The 23350-nt window shown below is 44.1% G+C and overlaps 1 protein-coding gene across 3 annotated transcripts in view; it reads right to left on the bottom strand.

The window, feature by feature from the left end:
* The window catches only part of CHD7 (chromodomain helicase DNA binding protein 7), a 189096-nt gene that overhangs the window by 25022 nt on the left and 140724 nt on the right, over window positions 1–23350 (bottom strand). For all 3 annotated transcript variants that reach the window (XM_026516429.4, XM_026516431.4, XM_057307689.1), the window contains 12 exons: window positions 23060–23303; window positions 21740–21916; window positions 16787–16930; window positions 15173–15428; window positions 9413–9623; window positions 8689–8884; window positions 8241–8408; window positions 7654–7833; window positions 4146–4256; window positions 3851–4056; window positions 941–1140; window positions 609–768 (listed from right to left, as the gene is read on the bottom strand). In XM_026516429.4, the coding sequence (XP_026372214.1) occupies window positions 609–768; window positions 941–1140; window positions 3851–4056; window positions 4146–4256; window positions 7654–7833; window positions 8241–8408; window positions 8689–8884; window positions 9413–9623; window positions 15173–15428; window positions 16787–16930; window positions 21740–21916; window positions 23060–23303 (2253 nt within the window). The remainder of the gene's footprint in view (window positions 1–608; window positions 769–940; window positions 1141–3850; window positions 4057–4145; window positions 4257–7653; window positions 7834–8240; window positions 8409–8688; window positions 8885–9412; window positions 9624–15172; window positions 15429–16786; window positions 16931–21739; window positions 21917–23059; window positions 23304–23350) is intronic.

Here is a 23350-nt window from a genome sequence, read left to right as displayed (position 1 = left end):
TCATAGCAGCATTACTGAGGATAGCCAAAAAAGGTGTCCATCGACCCAGGTGCCCGTCGACGGATGCACGGATAAACAAAATGTGGTACACACATACAATGCGGTATTATTCGGCCTCGAAAAGGAATGACATTCTGGCACAAGCTACAAAACGGATAAACCCTGACAACATTCTGCTAGGTGAAGTAAGCCAGACATCACAGACAGACAAACATTCTATGATCCCATTGAGGACACACCTAGAAGAGGCAAATTCGTAGAGACAGAAAGTAGAATGGTGTCTGCCAGGGACTTGGGGCAGGGAGGGAGGAGGTGCAGAGCTTACACTGGGGTCATTGAAAAGGTTTGGGGTATAGATAGTGGTATACACAGCATTTTGAATGTAATCAATACCAATGAGTTGTATACCTAACAAATGGTTAAAATGGAAAGACTGTGTTATGTGCCTAGTACAATTAAAAAAAAAAAAAAAAGACGAAAGAATCCGTCATCTACAGGTGTGTATGAGTGGCCTGTGAGCCAGCACCATGGAGCCAGAAAACAGTAGAGCTGCACGTAACAGGAAGCCCAGTCTAACGGTCACTCGTACAGGCGCTTTGAAAACGTACTTGTTACAGTGGTGTTTCAGGTGTTTCTTGTAGCTGTCCTCCTGGAACAAGGCGTCCGGGTTGCAGCCCGCCAGCCAGTCGGCGTCCTGCACCACTGGATGTGTGCTCTGGGCTTTCACCTTCTTTCCTTTCCTTCCCCTTGGCACTGGGGCTGATAAGCCTAGAATCGGAGTAGTAATAATAATAATAGAAGCTTTTATAACCCCAATGACAATGTCGGACTCAGACATTCTGACATACGTGGCAGGGAGACAGGGGGTCTAGGTCGCGTCACAAGGGTCCCGGGAGGCTCTCTGCGAGCCTGCAATACCGACAGCATGAAGCGGACCTACCAGAGTGATTGACCAAGGCTCGCGTCTGGCCGTCCGCCGTGGGTGTGATCAAGTCCCAGATGAAGCTTTTGATATTCTCATCGCCCTTGTAATGATTGAGACAGTACACAAGGATGGTTCTGCAGATGGTTTCTACGTCTTGCTCGGTGAGCTGGCGCTTGTAGCGTCCGTGGGAAAGGATATCTGTCCACCGTCCCCAGCTGCAAAGCAAATATTCAGCATGTAGATGGTGCCTTTCAGTTTAGATTTGGGGCTTTCCTTTCACAGTCAGGTGGCAGTGTTAGGAAACCTTGGATCAGAACGAGCAATATTTACACCAGGGGACAGGAAAGCTCTTTGGGGCACAAGAGTCAAGAACACGCATTACAGAGCGGGCCCTGAGTTGAACCGTCACTGAGGTAACGCCCACGGGCCTGACACAGGCTTTTTCAGTCAGATCCGGCAGTGGCTGCAACTCTGGGGACAGGAAAGTGCGCGGGGACCTGGACACCTTAGGCTCTGTCTCACTCTGTCACGGCTGGCACGTTTCAATGGTGACCAGCTATCTGAGATGCACGGTGACCTGAGGTGGGTGTCGCTGCTCCCAAACCTATGCTGAGGAGGAATGGTCGTATCTCAATGTACCGCAAAGGGATGCCGTGACAACCAATGAAAGACTGTGGACAGGTGTGAGCTTGCTTTTGAAACAGGGAGTGCTAACTCCCAGGTACGAGAGCATTCACAGGCAGCGTGCTTCACGAACTCAGGCCCTCGTGTTAACTGGGTGGGAGGAAGAACTGTACACGGGAGGAAGTAGCACACCGCTGACCCTGAATAGTCTACTCGGGGTTATAATCCCGGAGAGACACAGCGCTGTGCTCTTTGGTCCGGGTGTTGTGGTGTGGTGTGGGAGCATACAACAGATGGGCAGATGCTATCTGCGCCGGGTCTCCCTCAAGGCCGCACGTCAGGACAGAAGCCAGCTCCTCCCCTGCCTTCTTTAGGGACCGAGGACTGTGCACAGCAGGGAGGCCTTGGCTGTGAGAGGCACAGGGCCCACCCCAGCAGGCCCGGACGTGCGTCCTGGCCTGGTCCTCTCTGGCTTCTATGAACTCTCAGCTCCTCAAACTGCAGGGCCAGTCCTCACCTCCAGGCCTTGGAACACACTGCTCCCTCTGCATGAACTCTCTCCCTGCCCAGTACCCAACTCTCTCTCCTACCCAGGCTAAGCCATGATGTCCACCCATCGAGTCATGTGGCTGTCTGTGGAGTCCCTTCTTGTACTTCCCCAGCCTCAGAAGTGGGGAGATGATACGGAGCTGTCTTACACAAGAGAGACACGCTTCTACACTCCATCTGCACAGTCTTCCTGGCTACACCACCACCATAGTTTCCTGCCATTTCTGCTTGTCCACCTGCCTTGAGGCAGGGGCCATGTCTGAGTATCCTGGCACAGTGCCCAGCCTCTGATAAGTGTTTCCTACATAGTGATGCCTAGGGGAGCAGGGAAGGCCTTTCCTCGAAGACACGGCACTCTACGCATACTTCTTAGCTTTGGGAGTTATTAAGATGTTCCATTTCTAAAGTCACCAGCACGATTCTCAACTTCGATCGTTAGGTTGAAACACCCAAGCAGGGGCAAGTAGCAGAGGGCTCAGGGGTCTGTCCAGACACAGGAACAGACAGGAAAGAATGTCTAGCTTGCTGCAGGTAATGAGCTGAGATACAGCACGGGCTTCAGATGGACTTCATTTATTCCATAAGAAATCACTGATTTGGCACTCACTGTGGGTCTGCTGGCATTGGACTCTTCCCTGAAGACAGAGAAAAGAGTCCTGGGCTTCAGGGAGCTCTAAGTGGGGCTCCAGCAGCAGAGGCCTGCTCCTCGGAGTCATGAACCAACGTGATGAGTGTGATGGAACGTGCGAGCCAGACTCTGGTGCAGAGTGCCGAGGGGGTGCCTGTGCTGGATGTCAACAACAGGAGCTGCCGGGCAGATCAAGTCTGCAGGCTGGGTGTGTGGCGTGCTGCTCTGGGCAGTGGAAGAACGTGTAGAAAGACAGAGATGCGGCACGAGACTGAGCACGGCACTCTGAGGGAGACGGCACACTCTGTCCCAACAGAAGCCCGGGCTACCCAGGGAAAGGACTGACAAGACAGACAAGAGCCAGGTCAGAGCCCTGTGTGCCATGTTAACAGAAGGTGTGTATTTACTCTGAAACTCATGAAAACCCACTGGAAAAAAATCATCAAAAGCAGGATATCATCAGACCTATAGAAATATCATTTTGCTGGTAGTTTTTTTTTTATTTGAATGGAACTTGACTACAGTTCCATAAAATGCCAGGGAATTCTTATTTGCAGATTCAGATATTTAGCGAGCACCCCGCCATCACTCAGAGCACTGTGTGGCGTTCCACACAGATTCAGAGATGAATCAGATGTGGCTCCCGCCGCTCAGAGACACGCTGTCCGGTAGGAAAAGTACGACACATTCAGAGTTGAAATAACCACCCGTTTATGTTCCAGATGAGCTGGAAGAGCTTTAAAACTGAGATGATTGCCTTTAACAAGTTTTTAGAGCAGAAAAATACTGGAAGACTACCATAGTCAAAAATTTTATGCGAAGTTAAAGTAGGAAAAGATTTTGTAACTTTGAGACTTCGTTCTGAGTTATTAGTCACCAAGAGGTAAATTTGGATCTGATATAATTGCTTAAGGGACAACCTTGTGCTCCTTCAAATCCATGAGGACATGGACAACTGTGAGCACGTGAACCAAACAACCCTGGGTCCTGGCACACTCGCTTCACATCAAGTGCCTGACTGCACCAGGGGGGTCGTGGGCATCCAAACACAGGTGCACTTTTCTACGCTCATTACAACTCTGTATTTAAAGTAAAATTCTGTTTTTCCCACGAGTCTGACTCACCCATAGACGAGCAGATTCTTCTCAACTCTGAAGCACTCACTCCGTGCGTAGCCCTGCGACCTGTCCTGGGGCCGCCGTGGCTTTGTGCAAGGCTTCTCTTCAGAATCACTCTCCAAGTCTGAAAATTCCATCAGCTCGTCTTCTTTCACTGCACTGTACAGCCTGGTTTGCTTCCTCACTCTCGGAGTGTCAATCACCAGGTTGTTCTAGAACAGACAGCGGATAAATCTGAAACTTCTAAAACAGCATCCCTTGGGTTAGATTAAATAGGGTTTGAATGGGACCTCTCACTCACCCTCCCATTTAAGGCATCAATATCCAATTCAGCCTTCTTAGCCCACTTTTGCCAGAAATTTGGATCATCCAAGGAAATATCTGTCCTATTTCCAGATGCAACAAAACTGGCCTAAAGGGGAAAAAAAATATGCATTACTTTGAGATGCTTTTCTCAGAGGCAGAATGCAAAGCAGCTTTCATTTACTCATTCAGCCAAACATGTATGCATTCTTGCACCATGTGCCAGATGCTGCAGTCGGTGGGCTGGGATGAAAGACCATCCCTCAGGCAGCTCTCTGTCCAGGGGCTTAAACAGATCAGGAAGCAAAGGATGACAGTACAGTGTAATCAACAACGGTGACAATGGTACATACAGGTACAGCCGATCCACAGAGGAGGGACCTAGCCAGGTTCATGAGGGGCTGCAGGAAGGGCATTGCTGGGAAGAAAGAATAGGCTCCCCAGAATATAATGCCTGGCCCGGACTGTTAAAAACTCCGAGAACAGGAAAGTATGTGGACATGTTCACGGCAGAGCATGTGCAAAGGCTCAGAAGAGAGGAAAGGCAATTGTGTCATGTGACTGGTGATAAGCATAGTCAGGGGAGAGCAGCTAAAGGTCAAGCTGGTGAGGCAGGCAGAAACCAGGTCACGCAGGGCCTTGCACGTCCTGTTAATAGGGTCGGAACTCTATCCTGAGGTAGCTATGAACTCTTTCAAAATGGAAATAATCTCAAGATGGACACACTCCTATCCAAAGCCACCTGTTAGAGACATCACACTGATGTCCTGGGACGTGGGAGGGTGGAACAGGCTACTGCAGTGGTTGAGAGAGCAAGCTGCAAAGACTGACAACGGCTCCAGCAGAAGTGGAGAAAAGCAGTCTAGAAATACATTCTTTAAAAAGTAAAATGGAAGGAGCTAGAATCTAGGTGGATGTGAAGCATAGAGGAGGAGGTGGAGGAGAGGGAAGCCAAGAAAAAACCTCAGCAGCCAACTCTGGCGTCTGCCCAGCATTAGTCAGGTGAAAAACCGGGGATGTGAGTGTGTGCACACAGAGAGTGGAGGGACAGGATGAGGAGTGTGGCTTTCCACACACTGGATGTGAAGTGCCTGTGAGGACAGAGAACAGAACCTGGAAAGGGGCTGAGAGATGTGAGAGAGAAGGTGCTGGGGCACAGAGCCCAGAGGAGGGAGCCTCCCAAGACTGAGTAGCTGGGACACCTGGATGTCTACAAGCAAAGGGAAGAAGACAGAGCCCTATCTCATACCGCACACAAAAATTCACTCAAAAGGGATCACAGACCTAAATGTAAGAGTGAAAACTATAAAACTCATAGAAGAAAACAGGAGCAAATTTTTGCGACCTTAGGTTAGACAACATATCAAAATCATGAACAATAAAAGGAAAAAAATGGGTAAACTGGACTTTACTGAAAATTTTTTATAAAGTTTTTATTTATTTATTAGAGCGAGAGAGAGAGAGCGCACGTGCACAAGCAGGGGGAGCGGCAGGCAGAGGCAGAGGAGAAGCAGACTCCCCGCTGAGCAGGGAGCCCAGACACAGGACTCAATCCCAGGACCCTGAGATTGTGACCTGAGCCAAAGGCAGATGCTTAACCAACTGAGCCACCCAGGCGCCCAGGACTTCACTGAAATTAAACACCACTAACAAAAGACTAGGAGAGAGACAAACCATAAGAGACTCTTAATCTCAGGAAACAAACTGAGGGTTGCTGGAGTGGAGGGGGCTGGGAGGGATGGGGTGGCTGGGTGATGGACACTGGAGAGTGTATGTGTTGTGGTAAGTGTGGTGTATTGTGTTAAGATTGATGAATCACAGACCCGTACCCCTGAAACAAATACTACATTATATGTTAATTAAAAAAAAAAAAAAAAGACTAGGAGAAAATACTTGCAAATCGTTTTATCTAATGAGAAACTTTTATCCAGAATATATAAAGAATTCTTAATATTCAATAATAAAAGCCAAGTAACTCAAAAGATGAACAAAAAGAAGTGAACAGACATTTTCCCCAAAATGATACACTTATTGGCCAAGAAGCACATGAAAAGATTCTCAGCAGCGCCAGAAACTGCAGCTCAAACCAGAGTGGGCTATTACTTCACATCACGGATATGGCTGCAATCAAGAAGTCAGAAAATAAAAAGTGTTGGTGAGGATATGGAGAAATGGAGCCCTCAAAGTCACTGCTGGTGTGAAGAAAAAAATGGTACGGTCACTAGACAGCAGTCTGTCAGTTCCTCAAAGGGTTAAACACGGGGTTAACATATGACCCAGCAATTCTATTTATGGTACATACATAAGAGAAAGGAAAAGATATGGCCACATAAAAACCTGTCCATAAATGTCTGTAACAACATTCATAATAACTCCAAAGTGGAGACAACCCAAATTTCATTATCAACTAGTGAATGGACAAACAACCCCGATGCCCATTATCAACTGCTAAAAGAGGTACACCTGTATAATAGGAACAACGTTCGGCAAAAAAGGGGAAGGGACTGCGGACACACGCTACGACGCCGATGAATCTCAAAACCACTATGCTAAGTGAAGGAAGCCAGAAACAAAAGACCACATGGTGTATGATTCCATTTTATGACATGTCCAGAGTAGACAAATCTAGAGACGGAAGTAGATTAGTGGCTGCCAAGGACTTGGCAGGGGAGGGGCAGGGGAGGGGGAGAGGGAGAGGCTGACTGCTAAGGGGCAAGAGGTTCTGGGATGATGGAAATGCTCTGAACTTAGATGCGGTGATGGCAGCACACGTCTGCAAATACGGTAAAGACATTGAACTGTACACTCAAAATTGGTGCATTTTATGGTAAGTAAATAACATTTCAATAAAGCTGTTAAAAATAAAGGTGTAATGTGGGCCTGGGTGTGGATGGGTGGAACCACTTGCAGGGGAAGCCTCAGAAGGCACTCTCAGTCAAGCGGTGGGAAGGAAGGCTCCATGGTGACCTTCATCAGATCTGGTCTCCTGGAGGGGTGGGGGGAGGGGTGCAGGCTGGAAGCTGAAAACTAAGCAGAAAAGGAGGCGGTGGGGACAGCTGGTACAAACAACACTCGGGTGGATTTCAGCTGTGAAAGAAGGGTTACGGAGTTGTAGCTGGAGGGCAAAACAGATGAGAGGCTTTTTTAAGATAGGAGTGACTCAACTGTTCTTACAGGCTCGGTCAGGAATCACAATCTCAGGAAGCAAGATGATGTCAGAGCAGGAGCTCCGGAAGTGGGGAGGGTGGGGTCAAGGACACGGGAAGCAGATAGGAGGCCAAGGTGAGGGTGACTACCAGGGCCACACACAGAGAAGGGAATCCAAAACACACACAAAGAATCTTCTATGCATTAGGGGCTCCACAGGGAGGTCATAATTACTTTCTTAATTCTCAATTGCAAAACCAACGTTACGTATGCACATTGTGGGCACTTTATAAGGTCCTGCTTTAAGCGAACTCTACTGCACGTCTATAGAAAACCTGCCTCTTCAGATCAATTCGCACCTTAGCAAATGTGGAACCTTTCCCTTCAGACTCAATGGTGATAGTGTGGGTTCGCCGCAGGAGAATCTGATCGATGTCTTCTTCGCAGAACTTAGACCCTTCATCTTCCTCATCCATGAGTGCACCGTAGGCCCCTTTTCGTAGCAGATCCTCTATTTCTTTCTTGGAAAGTTGTTGTACCTGTTTTAGTGAGATATTTAAAAATCATTTAGAATTGAAATGTTTGTAGACGATACAAATGCTTCACTGTACTCAAAGAGGATTTTTTTTTAAAGATTTTATTTATTTATTTGAGAGAGAGCGAGCAAGCACAGAGGGAGAATGAGAGGGAGAAGCAGACTCCCCCGCTGAGCAGGGATCCCGACGCGGGGCTCGATCCCAAGTGGAGCCAAAGGCAGACACTTAATCGACTGAGCCACCCAGGCGCCCCTCAAGGAGGATAAACTGGACTCATAAAAGAGACAATGTGACAAAATAGGCTGAAAACAGTGAGGGTGAGACGTGATTCGATGCTGGGTAATTTCTTCCTGTTAGCTAAGTCGCGTTACGGAGCCAGAACAAAGGCAGGCTGGGCGAGTGTGGATTACCCCATTGGTAGCGCTTTCTCTCCCACTCATGGACTGCAACACAGCTTTATCCAGGCCGAGCTTCAAACTCGCCTTGTCGAACATTTCCCTCTCGTAAGAATTCCTCGTAATCAGCCTGTAGATTTTCACAGATTTGCTCTGTCCTATTCTATGACAGCGAGCCTGAGCCTGGAAGAAAAAGGAAATGAATGGCTACCAAAGAAGAAAAGACTCACGTGCCAGTTCCAATATGTAGAGGTGCAGTACAGAAGTTAACATACTAAGAAATGACCTTGACATTATTAGTACATTGGTTACTAACTTGGTCCATTTGCCCGATCAGGGGACACCGCCTGAGTGACGACACAACTTTAATTTACTGGTTTGACTGGGGATTCTTCATCATAGTGGAATGACTTAAAAAAAAAAAAAAAAAAAAAGCATCGGGGCGATTTTCTTGTGTGTTTACCTGGAGATCGTTTTGGGGATTCCAGTCGGAATCGAAGATGATGCAGGTATCAGCAGCAGTAAGATTAATGCCTAAACCTCCCGCCCTTGTACACAGGAGGAAAACAAACCGGTCAGAATCAGGTTTGGAGAATCTGTCGATAGCTGCCTGGCGGAGATTCCCTCTCACTCTGCCGTCGATCCTTTCGTACGGGTACCTAGAAAACGGCAGGGTTAACAGGGAGGCCTGCCCCGTGGCTACGGCACGCTTGGTTCTTTTTGTAAAGCAAGTACTACAGCACGAGATATATATTACCTGAGTAATATTATTTATCAGAAATCACTTCAGAGCAAACAGGTTTTATTGCAGTTTGGGATGTAACTGGTGAAATGCTCAAAAACTAAATTTTATTTTACTTCCTAGCTAATATAAAATAACAAGACTTTTTAAAAAAGCTGACACCTCTAACAGTCAAATAAACAATTTTGATTTTAGGTAAGACCCATCTCCCCCAGTCAAATGAAAGAAATGGGAAATGAAATCGCCATCGAAAGTACACGGAGTCCTACTGCAGTTACCACATGGAGTAACGGCCGCATACGTCAGTAGTTTTTAAAGAAAGATGTGACACATTTCCCCCACTCCTTCCCCTCTATTATGAATGTCACTTTGAGGTGAGCCACTTGGAGCCCTCTGAAAGGTCATTTTTTATTTCCTTTTTACTCTTACGGCGCAGTGGCCTCACCGTCTTTGAATGAGGTAGTCTTCCAGTATGTCCAAGCAGCGCACCATCTGGGAAAAGATAAGCACCCTGTGGCCACCAGCCTTCAGTTTTGGCAGCAGCTTGTCAATCAGCACGAGCTTGCCAGCAGCCTGGATCATCGCCTGGAGCTGGAAATCTGGAGAGTCTGCATTGTGTGTTTCTTTAAACTCTTCCAAAATTTTCTCTTCAGCACCTGCAGAGATTGGACAGCATAACGTGAATACTGTAAAAGGTTTTTATTACTACAAACAATGAACTTGCTTTCAAAATCCACCGCTAACTACAGGAACCAGAGCGCCACATTCATGTTTATGAATATGAATCCGTCCACTTCCGGAAAGTCAGGTCTAACACAAAACCATGGAAGTATAAAAGGGATCAAAGTTTTAAGCACAACACATTTAAACATTTGGGGGGAAAAAAACCACATTTTCCAACAAACAAATGTTTGCTGTCTGTAGAAACTGAATTTCAACAACAGACTGTCAAGCCAGAAGTGGCAGAAACAAGCCAAGGGCCAGATACCTACAGAAAATTTGGAACCTAAATTGCTAAAGAAATGAAGAACTGTTTACTAGCTGAATATAAACACAAACAACAAAATCTGTTCTGAAGCTAAGAAACAAGGGAATAGAGTTCTAATAACCACAGTGTCAGGGCAGTAGTTTTCGTAGATAACTGCATGTAAATACAGCCCAAAGGAGGGCAACAAAAGGGAATTCTTTTCTCTGGATAATTTTTAGGGATTTTTAGGGGTTCTGAACGACATCTTCTGTTGCAATCTCTGTCTCCCTCCAATAATCATTCTCAACTAATAGCTTCATGAGGTACAACAACTCTATCTTGAAGTAGCCAAAGCTTTTCAAGCATTTAAAAAACAGCAGCAAACCACCTTATCTCACAAAAGGCTTCTACGCCCAGCCCTCTTTTTCTCCTAGTCTCGCGCAGATTTCCGCTTGCTCAAAGACTCGGGTGCATCAGAGAAGCCTCAAGAGAATGACGTCAGGAAAGAAGTGCTTACACCCCCGCCCCCCTCCCCGGCAACCTCCAAACACACACAGGCTAAGCTCCCTTCAACTGCTTAGGTGGCTTAGCTAGAATTAGCCGACACCAGTCTGGCCTCCTCCCATCTTCGGAGTTAATCAGGCCAGAGCTGCTATGCTCAGCGCCTCTCCCTAAGGATGGGGGGTAGGGTCACCTATTCTTGAGAAAATACAAACAAACAAATCCACCTAATGGGATTGGTTCCCAGCTTTCAGCTGTGCCAGAAAGTGTAAACTATTCTTCTTACCAACGGTTTCAAACAAGTGTGTGAACTAACAATAAACGGGATGAGTATGCATAAATCTCAAAGGGGCCTTAAAGGGTAGGTGAGTTAGACCCCAAAGCCTCTAGGACAGAACTTCCACAAGCAGCGGCGGAAGCAAGAAAAGTGCTGTCCTATTTCCACTCGAAGGGCACCTGTGCAAATTAAGTTATGGCATGGTCACATATGCAGAAATACGGCTTGTTAATTATTAATCAGCAAAGAATCTTACTGACAAAGGATTAAAGTCACTTAATGTCCTCACCCAGGCACTATGGCCTCTGCAAAGCACACTGTTACTTGTGAGGAAGGGGGCCCGGCCCTAAATGCCAGCTGGGACAGAATCGCTAGTCCCTCACTACCTTTTCCACAGGAGTAAGAGGCTAATGCTCAGGACTCTTCTCTAAGTGGGAAAAAGGGGAAAGGTTTTAACCAGGAAAAGGGAAAAACAAAATGCTGTTGAAGAGCATTAGCAGGAATGTTCTTGAATAAAGAATGTTCTTGAATAAACCCAAATAATATTTTTCAAAACATGAAATTTAGACATCTAGGTTCTGGATTCAGGACAAGAAGGCCCTCAGGAAATAGAGGAAACAGACTTAAGTCTATGTATTACATTAGGTCTTCTTAAAAAGTTTGTTCTTGTGCGATACAGTAAAAGTTTTTTTACAATTCAGAAATAGATTTTACTCCTGATATTTGGGTATTTTTTGTCTATATGAAAATTATAACTCAGAATCAAAATACAGTATATTAGTTTAAAACAAGCTAAGGGCCAATGAATGGTCTTCAAAAATGAAATAATGATTTTGACAAGATAAATATCCAACGTTTGAATAATTTCAGCAAAAAACTAAAAACACAAATAATTTCTCAAATTAGCAGAGAAATTTTTTCATTTTAAATTTATTCAGAGATGAGGAAAGTAACTTTGCTTTTTGATTGCTACTAATAATTTCTCATCGTATAAAGAATCGTCCAAATTAAAACACATTTGTTCTTACCTGACAAAAGCTACTGCTGAATTAATCAATCCAGCTCTGTTACAAATTCAAGGTTCTTAAAGTGGCAGCCAGTTTTAAAAAAAATCAGCAAACATATTTCCTATATGATTCTTCTAGCACTATACTTATTATGGCCAGATTGAAGGAAAGAAGTTCAGGGAAGGTGCTGGAGGAAAGCAATTTCTGCCTTCTGATGTCACAGCCAAAGTGTCCAAGTTTACCAATTATTTACCTTGATGTTAGATTTGTAAATATCAGTCTGAAAATTAACTGGAAATAGGTTATGATAAGCCAAAATACTTTGTTGACACTGCCCTAATTACTGTTCATGCTCCATTTCAAAATGTGTGTGTGTGGTGTCAAAGATAACTTGAAACGAGCGTGGAAGTCTTCTCCCTTAAACAGATGGTCACTGTGAGGACAGGAACTGCAATGTTAGCTAGCTATAACGAGAAGTTATTATCTAGCCAATGTCATCCAGCCACAAACAAGAAATTATTTTCTTTTGCAGATTACCAGAAAAAAAGTTAGTTTTGTATCTGAAATTCATTCCATCATGTAAGCTTCGGCTGATTTTCTTTCTGCCCACTTTTCTCTACACTCCTCCGACCCCCAACAATGACAACAAATGTCTCCTGGGTCACTCATAACCATTAGGGGACCCTGACCAAGTTTTCAACATCATTTGTACTCTCACACAGGGAACCTAACACTGGACATCCCATTCTATTGAAGCTTGGGCCAGTAACAGGAACTGCATTTACATTCCCCACTTACCCGCTTATCGGAGAGAGTAAAGCAACACTTACCAAGTGCTCACAGCGCACCCCAAACACTGTGCTAAGCCCTTAAGGCATTAACCCACATTTAAAGTATTACTTGGCTTGTGTTCCACCGTCATTCCTAATTTTCTTCCTTCTGCTTTGCTTCTATTACTGTATGTTACCAACTTACACGTACAGTTGCTTCTACTTCGCAGTTACAGAAGCGTCATGCTTTCCTGAATTGAACTTTAGCTTGACCAGGGCTGCTTGGCTTTGCCACCACCCATACAAATGTCAGTTTAAACGGCCACACTGAACACGTCCTTGCATCAGCTCCATGCACGTGTGCAGGGTTAGCAGCACTTCAGTATGCTTTCTGCTCAGACTGTGGATGAGAATGCGCGGTGCGGCCGTGGAGCAACCTCCGGGAGGCCCAACATCCACACTGAGTGATGGGCAGTTCTAATGCCTAATGTGCATGTGGGGGTGTGTGTGCAGGTATCTTTTTTAACTACAACTTCTCAACATGAAGGCATATAAAGACACCTGCTTAACAGATACCTCATGAACTGCAGGGACAGAAACGCCGACCCCAAGGTGTGCGCAATTAGGACAATGCCACAGACCCAACTCTTACAAGTCCCGAGAGACTCCTGGTGAACCATGAAGTATAGAAGATGACCCTGAAGAGCGATCAGCCAAGGAAGGGACCCACCAGCTGTGTTGGGGGTGGCGGGGGGGGGGGGGGGACGCGACGGGACACACGACTCCTCCCTCGAAATGTTCAGTGCATGTCACTGGCACGTAAGCAGACAAGGCAAACCTGACGGAGCTGCAAGCGGGTATGTGACAGCCACCCCTGAGGAAAACCCTCTCGCACGCATCCTGCTGGCAGCATTTCAGCTCTTTTGTGACTGCCCTCGCTTCCCCCTTGGAGGCTACTACTCCTCACTTTCTTTTGAGCAGATATTAAATGCAAGAGCGTGCGTGTGTCACACAAGCACCTGCACTTTACTCATACCACCAGTCACCCTAAGCCCCAACTCCAGCTCCCCAACTCCAGAACAGGCTGGTTGACACTCCCCGTATGGCCTTACAGGCTCTTCAACCCATGGTGATTAGTAGGCTGGCCGCAGTAAACTTATAATCATCATGCACAATACCCTCTTTGGAAGACAAAGCTAAAAAGCACGAAGTTGTAGAAGGAAACTCATCGATGTCGTGCCACAGCAATGATCTCAGGGGCTACAATGAGGCGGTCTTACAGGTGTGGACCCCTCTGTCATCTAATAATAGGAACTTGTGGGTCTGAGGTAGCTGAGAGGTGTGTCAGTCAGGAACGGGGGGGGGGGGGTGGGTGGGGGCAGGAATCAGGAATTCTTTAAATTAGCTGCCCTTGAACTTCGTGGGTTGTGATAAAGACAACACCAAGCTTTGTTCCTACTCCCCTGGAAAGAAACCTAACTGCATTGCTGGCCCATTAAATATAGTGCACAAACACCCCAACTTGGCCAGCCATCACCTTTCTTTTACCCATATGAACTCTGGCCAGGACAGCAGGCAGCAAGAGCATCCAAGCAGGACTTTCTGCTTATATGTCTTTCCTGCTTCCTCCCATCTGTTTTATACGATGTTGCCAGATCAATCATCCCGAATCATTTCTCAGCTCAAACACTAGCCATGGTTCTCCACTGTCTGCAGACGAAATCCAAAAATCCCATGGCCTGGCCTTTAAGGCTTCCCACAGCAAGGTCCTAGTATGTGCCTGACGTTCACTGCCCCACTGTTTCTGACAAGGACTTTACACTTTGGGTAAGTTCCCCTTTGTTTTCCTGTCTCTCTGTCTTTGCTCATGTTATGACATCAGCCTAAATGCCCTTCCTTTTTCTGACCCTGACTGGCAAACTCCGTCCTACCCCCGTATGCCTGTCTCAATGCCATCGCTCTCTCTGTGGCTTCTCTTGTCTCCAGCCCTGACAAGCCTGAAGGCTCCCGTACCCTCCAGAGTGTCCCACACAGCCCAGGCACGTGATACTTATCAATTTAATGATTTTCGGAAGTACATAATACAGGTTTTTACTCAAATCAGTTACATGACACTGTCAATTTAGTTAAGAAAACAGGAAGACCATAACAGTAACAGAAACAAACTGTTATCAAAGTTTTAAAATGATCTCCCCTTCTTAGGGAATAGGTCCTGGAGGTCTCTAGACTGAAATTCTCTTACCAAAGTCTCCAGACAGCTGCCAGCTGCCTTCTCTCACCAGTTCCTCTTTAACTTCTCTGATTTACACACACACACACACACACACACACACACACACACACACAGAGCAAGAAAGTCTCAATTGAAGCTAATCTCTCTTTAACTGTTAGCACTTTTGATGATTTTTAGGCATGAGCACCAACACCTCCTTCTGAGGGGTGGAAAACAGAGGCAGGGCAGTATGAGAACGGCGAGCTGAGGTCCGGTGGCAGGGATCAGCAGGGGCAATGTCGCTCGCCTGCAGCCAGCACGGATGGAGGCGTCACGAAGAACAGCAAGCTGGCGAAACCCACGTTAGGATGACAGGACCCAGTAATGACCACAAACCACCAAATCCTCCGTCGGGAGGGAGAAAAGAACTTCTGGAGTCATTTAAACATGCTGACTGGTGCACAGGCTTACCGTTAATAAGGTATGGATGATTGCAGCACTTCCGTAATTCCATCATAGTGTTTAAAAGGTTAGGTACGTTAGCTTGACCACCACCTTTGGAGAGAAATGTGAAATTCTTCTCAAGGATGGCTCGGTAATATTTCTTCTGAATGTTTGTTAGCTCAACTTCAATAATAGTTTCTTCTTTGGGGGCCAAGTTCTTTTCCACATCCTCCTTGAGACGTCGCAACATCATTGGCTTTAGAATCGCCTGGAGTTTTTGCACCTAAAAAAGGACCTTAAATAAATACTGGTATCGTGATTCGCTTGCACATTAAAACATATTCTAACGTGAAAAATCAGGATTATCGTATTCATTTACCATTGGTTTTCATTTGTCAAAGCCCAGTAGGGTATGAAGGCACTGACCTCTCAGCTTTCATGACAGAAGTGCATGAAGGTTGAATGAGTCTGCATTAAATGGCCTATTTCAGCTGCCCAGGAGCCCGAACAGCCAGAAGGCCTGACAAGCACACAGCAGAAAAGAACCCAACTTATTTTTTCAGCTTTCCCTTCTGTTTGTCTTAAGCCACAGGGATGATGAGGAAGAGGGAAGAGGTGATGTCACGGGAGAGCTATGCTTCAGTTCCCTTCCCTTCTGGAAAGAGCTAATAGAATGAGTAGGCCAGGAGTTACCTATTCCCTGCAGCAACAAGCAAGCAGAGACGTCACTCTCTGGTTCTCGTTTCTGTTGACTGGCAATAGGATATACAGCACACAAGATAGCTGTTATCTTAAGAAAGCAAAAACCAAAACAAAACAGACTTCACTCTGAACTAAACTAAGAGGTTAGACAGTAAAGTGTGGAGGGGCGGACATAACGACCAAGACTGCAAGCATAGCTCCATATCTGTTTCAAAAACAGTATAATAATAAATACCCACATAACTCTTGGTATTCAATAATCAACTGCTTTTCGCACACAATACCTCATTTATTTCTCACAGAAATCCTGTGCAGTAGTTTAAATGAAAGTATGCAGACTCAGAAAAGTAAGCAATGTGACCAAGTATACATAGCTAAAAAATAAGACTAGAATCCCAAAACTCTAGGTGGCAAATAACTACAAGTTCCCATGGCTTCTGACACTGTGCTTAGAAGTATACACAGCAGGGACGCCTGGGTGGCTCAGCCGGCTTGGCGTCTGCCTTCGGGTCAGGTCATGATCCCAGGGTCCTGGGATAGAGCCCCGAATCAGGCTTCCTGCTCAGCGGGGAGCCTGCTTCTCCCTCTCCTCTAATAAATAAAATCTTAAAAAAAAAAAAAAAAAAAAAAAGGTAGACAAAGCAAAATCATCGACCTGAACAGCACAGCAGTCTCTGAAAATTACACAAACAGGTTAAGTAACCTCTCCCAACAAATCTCAACAGCCTTCATGAGGGCAAACAGACCAAAAAAACAAGAAAACTTCCATAATGAAGACTCGGAATGCCCAAGGAAAGGAGATAAAAAGCTCACTTAAGTACTACGCGAGAAAAAAGATATAATTTACATTTTTAAATAGCTAAATAGCAATGCTTTGCGCCATTTCATGGGTTAATCTTCAATTACATGACTAAAGTACAGAGTAGACGTGATAAGTACCTGTTCTTCTGTTTTCAGATCACCAAATTCTTGCATAAAGGTGGTTTCTGAAGGGAAGCGACTTGGTTCCAAGAAATGAAGCAAGCTGAAGAGCTCTTCCACAGTGTTCTGTAGTGGGGTCCCCGTCAGCAGCACTTTGTGTTCCTATAGGACACAAGGAGAGCAACTGAGCAAGTCGTAACAGAAACAGTTTCCTAAAATTAAAGCCTCTCTCCTGGGGTGCCTGGGTAGCTCAGTGGGTCGAGTCTCCAACTCTTGGTTTCAGCTCGGGTCGTGTGCTCAGGGAACGTGGGACTGGGGCCCGGACGGACTCTGCGCTTAGTGCAGAGTCTGCTTGAAAGTCTCCCCATCTCCCTCCCCCTTTGTCGCATGTGTGCACGTCCATGCACACGCTAATAAATAAAATCTTAAATAAATAAATAAATAAATAAAACCAAAGCTGCTCTCTAGGTATCCATTTCCATATGTCTCATTAATGCTAACTCAGCACCCACCATACGTAAAGGTAGGGGGCAAAGGCAGAGACACAAGAAAAACATGGGCCCTGCTTCAGACAACACGTGGTGCGGGCCCTCTAGAACGTGGCAGACCCCGTAAACATGTCATGCCATTTCATTTCTTCCTGGGGTTCTTAGGTCAACATTTTTGTGCCATGGCTTTGCAAGTCTCCTGAGACCCAATGCTTTTTTCTCCACCGAAGTTTTTTTCCTAAAATCCCTAGACTCAGAGAAAGCTCACATGCTTCTTTCTGTTCTCTACAGGAACAGCGCTCTCTTCTCCCCATCTGCTTCCTGCATGACTCACTTTAGAGACAAAAGAAGTTCTTCTACATGCAACAGCATATGAAAAACTATTTTGTTCTGCAAAAATTTCAAACTAGCGAAGAGGTCAGCTTGGTTTTAAATACCACAATCACTTTTTTTTTTTTTTTTAAAGCAGATGCTATTTCTAACTTTGTTTCTTTGAACCAAGTTAGGTTGTTTCTTTAAACTAATTCTTCCTGTTTACGAGCTCTTGCTCCAGCCTTCCTTATGCATCTGTACCCTTGTCTTTGTATTTTACAGATCCAACATAGAGGGGCTACTTCTCAGTTTCAATGATGGTGAGTTTATTAATCTTAAGGGCCTTATGATTTAACATTTTGTTTGGCCATCTGAAATAGTACAGCGAATAAAACTACTTCAGAAAGTGACCCTACCTTCTAGTAGGTTCAAAAGCAATTATTCTGACTTAATGTGAAATCTGAAAAGAGTTGGTTGCCAAGCAGAGAGTATATGCTCAGTAAACACCAGATAAATGGTATAACTAGGGTTAAGGACATGCTAATTTTTGTAACATTCACCATGTCTTATATGTCAATGAAGCTCTTTGAAAGTAAGGTAAAGCAGTTCAATTTGCTTTTCTTCTTTTCTCCCTTTTGAATAAAGATGTCTCTCAGGAAGATACACAGATTACCATCATCTTCAGACTCATTAAATTCATAGAGTAAGGAGTTTGCAAATCAGTTCAAGATTTTCTAATATAGGGGAGCCTGGGTGGCTCAGCCTGACTCTTTTTTTTTTTTCTTTTTTAAAGATTTTATTTATTTATGTGACAGAGAGACAGCCAGCGAGAGAGGGAACACAAGCAGGGGGAGTGGGAGAGGAAGAAGCAGGCTCCCAGCGGAGGAGCCTGATGTGGGGGCTCGATCCCGGAATGCCGGGATCATGCCCTGAGCCGAAGGCAGACGCTTAACGACTGCGCTACCCAGGCGCCCCTCAGCCTGACTCTTGGTTTTGGCTCAGGTCATGATCTCAGAGTTGTGAGATCGAGGCCTGCGCTGGGCTCTACACTGGGTGTGGAGTCTGCTTGAGAGTCACCCTCTCCCCTACATGTCTCTCAAAAAAAAAAAAATATATATATCTAATATTTAACCATACTGGTGGGTAACATGGGCCACAGTCCCTGACATACTTCGGTTCTGAATTACCTTTATACAGGAATTTTTTAAACTGTCACAGACTCAGGAAAGAGCTATATTGATACTAAAGATTGTCTCCCAGTTTTCTTCTATCCCTTATGATTGAGCTAAATCCTTAACCTCTAAACAAATAATTCAGAAAAAGCCTTTCAACTTACTCATTTCAAAATAAATATATTTGAAAAAAGGAAAGGGACTCTTTTTTTTTTTTAAGTTGAACACGGGACTTAAACTCACAATTCTGAGATTAAGACCTGAGCAGAGATCAAGAGTCAGACACAACCAACTGAGCCACCCAGGCGCCCTGAGAGGGACTCCTTTTTTATGCTGCTTTCCCTCAAGGGCTGTTTAAAGCCAGTTATCCCAAACGGTTACACACATGACATTTTTGTAAGGTTACATATGAGCAGTGGAATCAAACCAGGTTTCCATTTGAAAGTAACTGTGAAATAACATGTGATTAATACACAGAGTGTCACAGAACGTCCTGTGAGAGACTAAGGCTAGCAGGCTTATCACCTCCAAGCTCAACTATGTCAGCAAATCTGCTTTTGGCTTGAAAACATTCCCGTTCTTTTTAGCTCTGCTGGAGCGATGACCATTTACTTTCATTTCAGCAGACTCTTTAATTTGCGTGAGGCCTCCTGACAATGAAAGACGAGATGACAGAATCAATGAAGAGCTACTACCACCCCCAGAGAATCCCCTCCTTGTCACCGAGGGACAAGGAGATGGCTTTGCTTTCCAGAGCTCCTGCGGAGGATGGTGAAGACCATGAATGTCCCTCTATGAATCATCTTCACAAGCATTTCCTTCGTGAGGGGAGAGCTGGAGACGCTCACTGGTCTTCTCTTTCTGCAAATGCACTTGGAACACGATCGTCAGCAAGTGCACCTTCGTCCTAACTGAGCCTAGTGCAGCATTCCCTCTGACCTGCTCTGCAGCTGGATTAATGTACTGATCGTTACTTTCACTGTGACCTATTCCAGGAAAGCAGCATAAAAACTGGCTAGTGTGTAAGTTCTCATGGTGTTTAGTGTCAGTAAGGATTTAAAGGCCAACCAATGAGTTGTTCAGAATTAGACAAATACAACTGCATTCTAATTCTAAACAATGGTACTGTGTTTCATCTTGAAAACATCTCTTCTAAGATTAAGATTCTTGAACATCAGAAAAACAATTCCTTTGTTCATCTGCTTCTCAGAGATTCCCAGTGGATGAGCCGAGAATGAGTTACAGGCATGCAAGTCCTTGAGGCAGCCAGCAGGGCTGGGAGTCAGGATCCCAGGGCTGGTCACCTATGGCAGTGGGCAGCATTCTCAGCCTGCCCCACTATGACATACTGTCGTGGTACACACAGAATACTACCCCTTTCCAGATGTGCCATTATGTGAAAAAAGGTTAGGGAACACTGCAGTATGTAACAGAAAAATTATCTGGATAAGAGATTCTAATCTATTAATGAAGTGTTACTATAAACAACAGAAAATCGTTTCACGTCTTCCGATGACAATTAGACCGCAGGATGTGGACAGCATTTAACTCATCCGAACGCACCAATGGAGGACTGTTTTGCAGTAAGAATTGACTGCCTGGGAGTACACAAACTAATAACAGGAAACAACTCAGATAAGCTCAGGTGACTAAGCCTTCAGAAAAATGGTAGTCTGTCTTTTCTGTGGACCATTGTGAAGATGGGTTCCCACTCAGTATCTCATGAACACTCACATTGCCTGCTCAAGTGCTACCTGCAGAGACCAGATACAGTTGTGGGGTTCCTCTCTTCTGCACACTCAGCTATGGCTTCACGACTAGTCACTGTTTCTACACGTTCTCCTTTCTTTTGTGGATTGGTCACCAAATAATATAAACTGATTTGAGAAAGGTCTTAGGATGGGAAATCCCATCCTTAAATAGGATAACTCAGTCAGACCTTTTCCCTTTAAACAAAACTAGATTTTGTTTGTTTTTAATTAAAAGAATCGCTGGCTAATGAATAAAAGAAATTGCTTCAAAGAACCAGCTGCAACAGAAAGCTTTTAAGTGTTCTTTTTGGTAGTACCAGTCTTCAGTAAAAAAAATTTATAGCCATGAACGTATAGAATGTCTTCCCATCTCAAACTCTCAATTAACAAGAGATCAAATTAATCTACAGAAGTCAAAATCAAAGAGATTTTAAAAATCTTTTGCACTTTTTAAAAACTCAGCAAAACATCCAAGACATACTGAATGACAGTAACATCGCTTTTAAAATGTACATTAAAAATGAAAACAAGTGATCAAAACCCACCTTGCAAACTACAGAGAACAAAGAGGTCTGAGGATGACTGAAGTCATGTAATAATTTCTGCTAGGAAACCAAACACACAGAAGCATGGAACAGAAAATCAATCAAATCCTACCACCTCTACATTATCCCATAACACTCCTAGTGAAAACAATCTAGAAAAACCTAATCAGAAAAACCTGACCACCTCTTAGGAAGCAGACAGTGTGGTGTAAAACTCCACATCAAATTCAAGGTCTTGTCCTGCTCCACACTTCTAAGTGTCTGTGTGAACTTGACCAATTCCAGGTATTAACCCATACAAAGAACTTGCATCTACAAGTCCTACTGGATCCAGTGTGCCAAAACCGTTGAGCCCTGGAATACAACTTCATTATCATCACTGGGCCAAAGCCTGGCCCACCAGTTTATGAAATGGCAGCATCAATTAACAAAAGGGAAAAGCAAATATCTGAAACTCATTTCAGTGAAAATATCCTGACTATACCCTACTGTCATAAAATCATGCCCAGACACCAGCCAACAATATGAGAATCAAGAACAGCAGCAACATTTGAGGCACTAAAAGCTCAGGAGGTTATAGCACCGTATTTGACAGGCTTTGCAAACACCCTACGTGGGCATCAGTCACATGCAGAGCAGCGGGAACACTGAGTCAGGACCGATTCTGTTCGGGTTCAATGGAATCATCAATATGATCACTGACCAAGTCCATCATCTTGAGCCCCTCCAGCAGCTTGCAGTTCCTATTCTTCAGCCTGTGGGCTTCATCAATGACTACACAGCGCCATGGAATATTCCGCAGCTCAGGACAATCCGTCAAAATCATCTCAAATGTAGTGATGATGGCATGAAACTTATAGGACCCCTTTATCACTCGACCCTATGAGAACAGTTCTAAATTATTATTTAGCATTAGAGATTACATTGACTTTGATTAATAAATAGCATAAAACAGATGTTTTTATCTTTTGGGGACATCTTTATTTTAGGCAACACTTGTATTTTGTTTTCCAGGGAAGATTTTAAAACCTTTTCCTTTTTAAAGAAATTTGAAAATCGTTAGTAAAATCTCCTATCCAATTTCCCTACAGATCAGACGAAGTAAAGTGCCACTGAGTGCGGTCATTCTAGGTACATCCTAGTGACCCCAAAAAGGTGAAAAGCCAAGGGGATTATGTACTAAGGTAGCTTTTAAGAACTTTTTTACTGTTTAAAACCATTCGGTTTTTTTTTTTTTACTTCTGTAACTTATTTTTTAGTCTTGAAGTGCTAAAATGAAAAAAAAAAACACATTCACTTAAGGTAGAACTTATAACCATCTCTCAAATCTAGAGATAAATACCAAAATAGATTTCAATATTTTTCTACTTGAAGTATTTAATTGTAGATCTTATACTTAAAGCAAACCTATAAAACGCAACTCTGTCCTATTTCCAGTAATAGGACGTCTACTTATCACCTACAACTTAAAATTATGTTAGCAGATACTACTCTTCCTTGTCATTTATAATGCTTCACTGTCAGTATCATAGAATAACTGTATACAGGTAACAAGAATAAGTAAAAAATTATACTAAGTGCTACTAAGAGTCAGAGCAGAAGTTCTTCCCTTTGGGTGTATTTTGCTCAACATTGCATGCCTAATTAATTTTTACTTCTAGTAATAGTTTAACAAAATACTTTTTCCACTTACATTTAATAACACCATTTTTTGTTTAGCTTTTTTTTAGGCTTGCAAAATAAAACCAATTAGTGTATCAAAATATTAAATGATTTTCCATAGTCACCCAAGGTAAAAAACATTTCATTTATTCTTATCAGATAATCAGAACAACCAAAGCTATACAAAATAGCTGTTATTTATAAGATTCGAAAATATAACACAAATGGGTAAGGAATCTAAAGCAAATTTCTCAATTTTATAAAATCCAGACCTTCCCCCAAAATGTCTGAGACCATTTTAACATCCAGTACCTTAAAACATACATAATAGGCATAAAGAATACTATTTGTGACGTTTTACCTGGGGATCTTTGAAGTACATTTCATACAACTGAATGGTCCGACGACTAGCTTGACTCCCATGATACACAACCACGTTCAACTCTGTCCAGGTACGGAATTCCCTTTCCCAGTTGGGGATTGTGGACAATGGGGCAATTACTAAAAAAGGGCCATGGATTCCTTTCAAATATATCTCATAGAGAAATGTAATGGACTGGATAGTTTTTCCCAAACCCATTTCATCTGCTAAAATGCAGTTTCGCCTTTAAGAAGGAAATAAAACATGAAAAGTTTAATAAGTACAGGTATT

This window comes from Ursus arctos, unplaced genomic scaffold (genome assembly GCF_023065955.2).
Source record: "Ursus arctos isolate Adak ecotype North America unplaced genomic scaffold, UrsArc2.0 scaffold_6, whole genome shotgun sequence".
Lineage (NCBI taxonomy): Eukaryota > Metazoa > Chordata > Mammalia > Carnivora > Ursidae > Ursus > Ursus arctos.
This window is presented reverse-complemented; position numbering and strand designations above follow the sequence as displayed.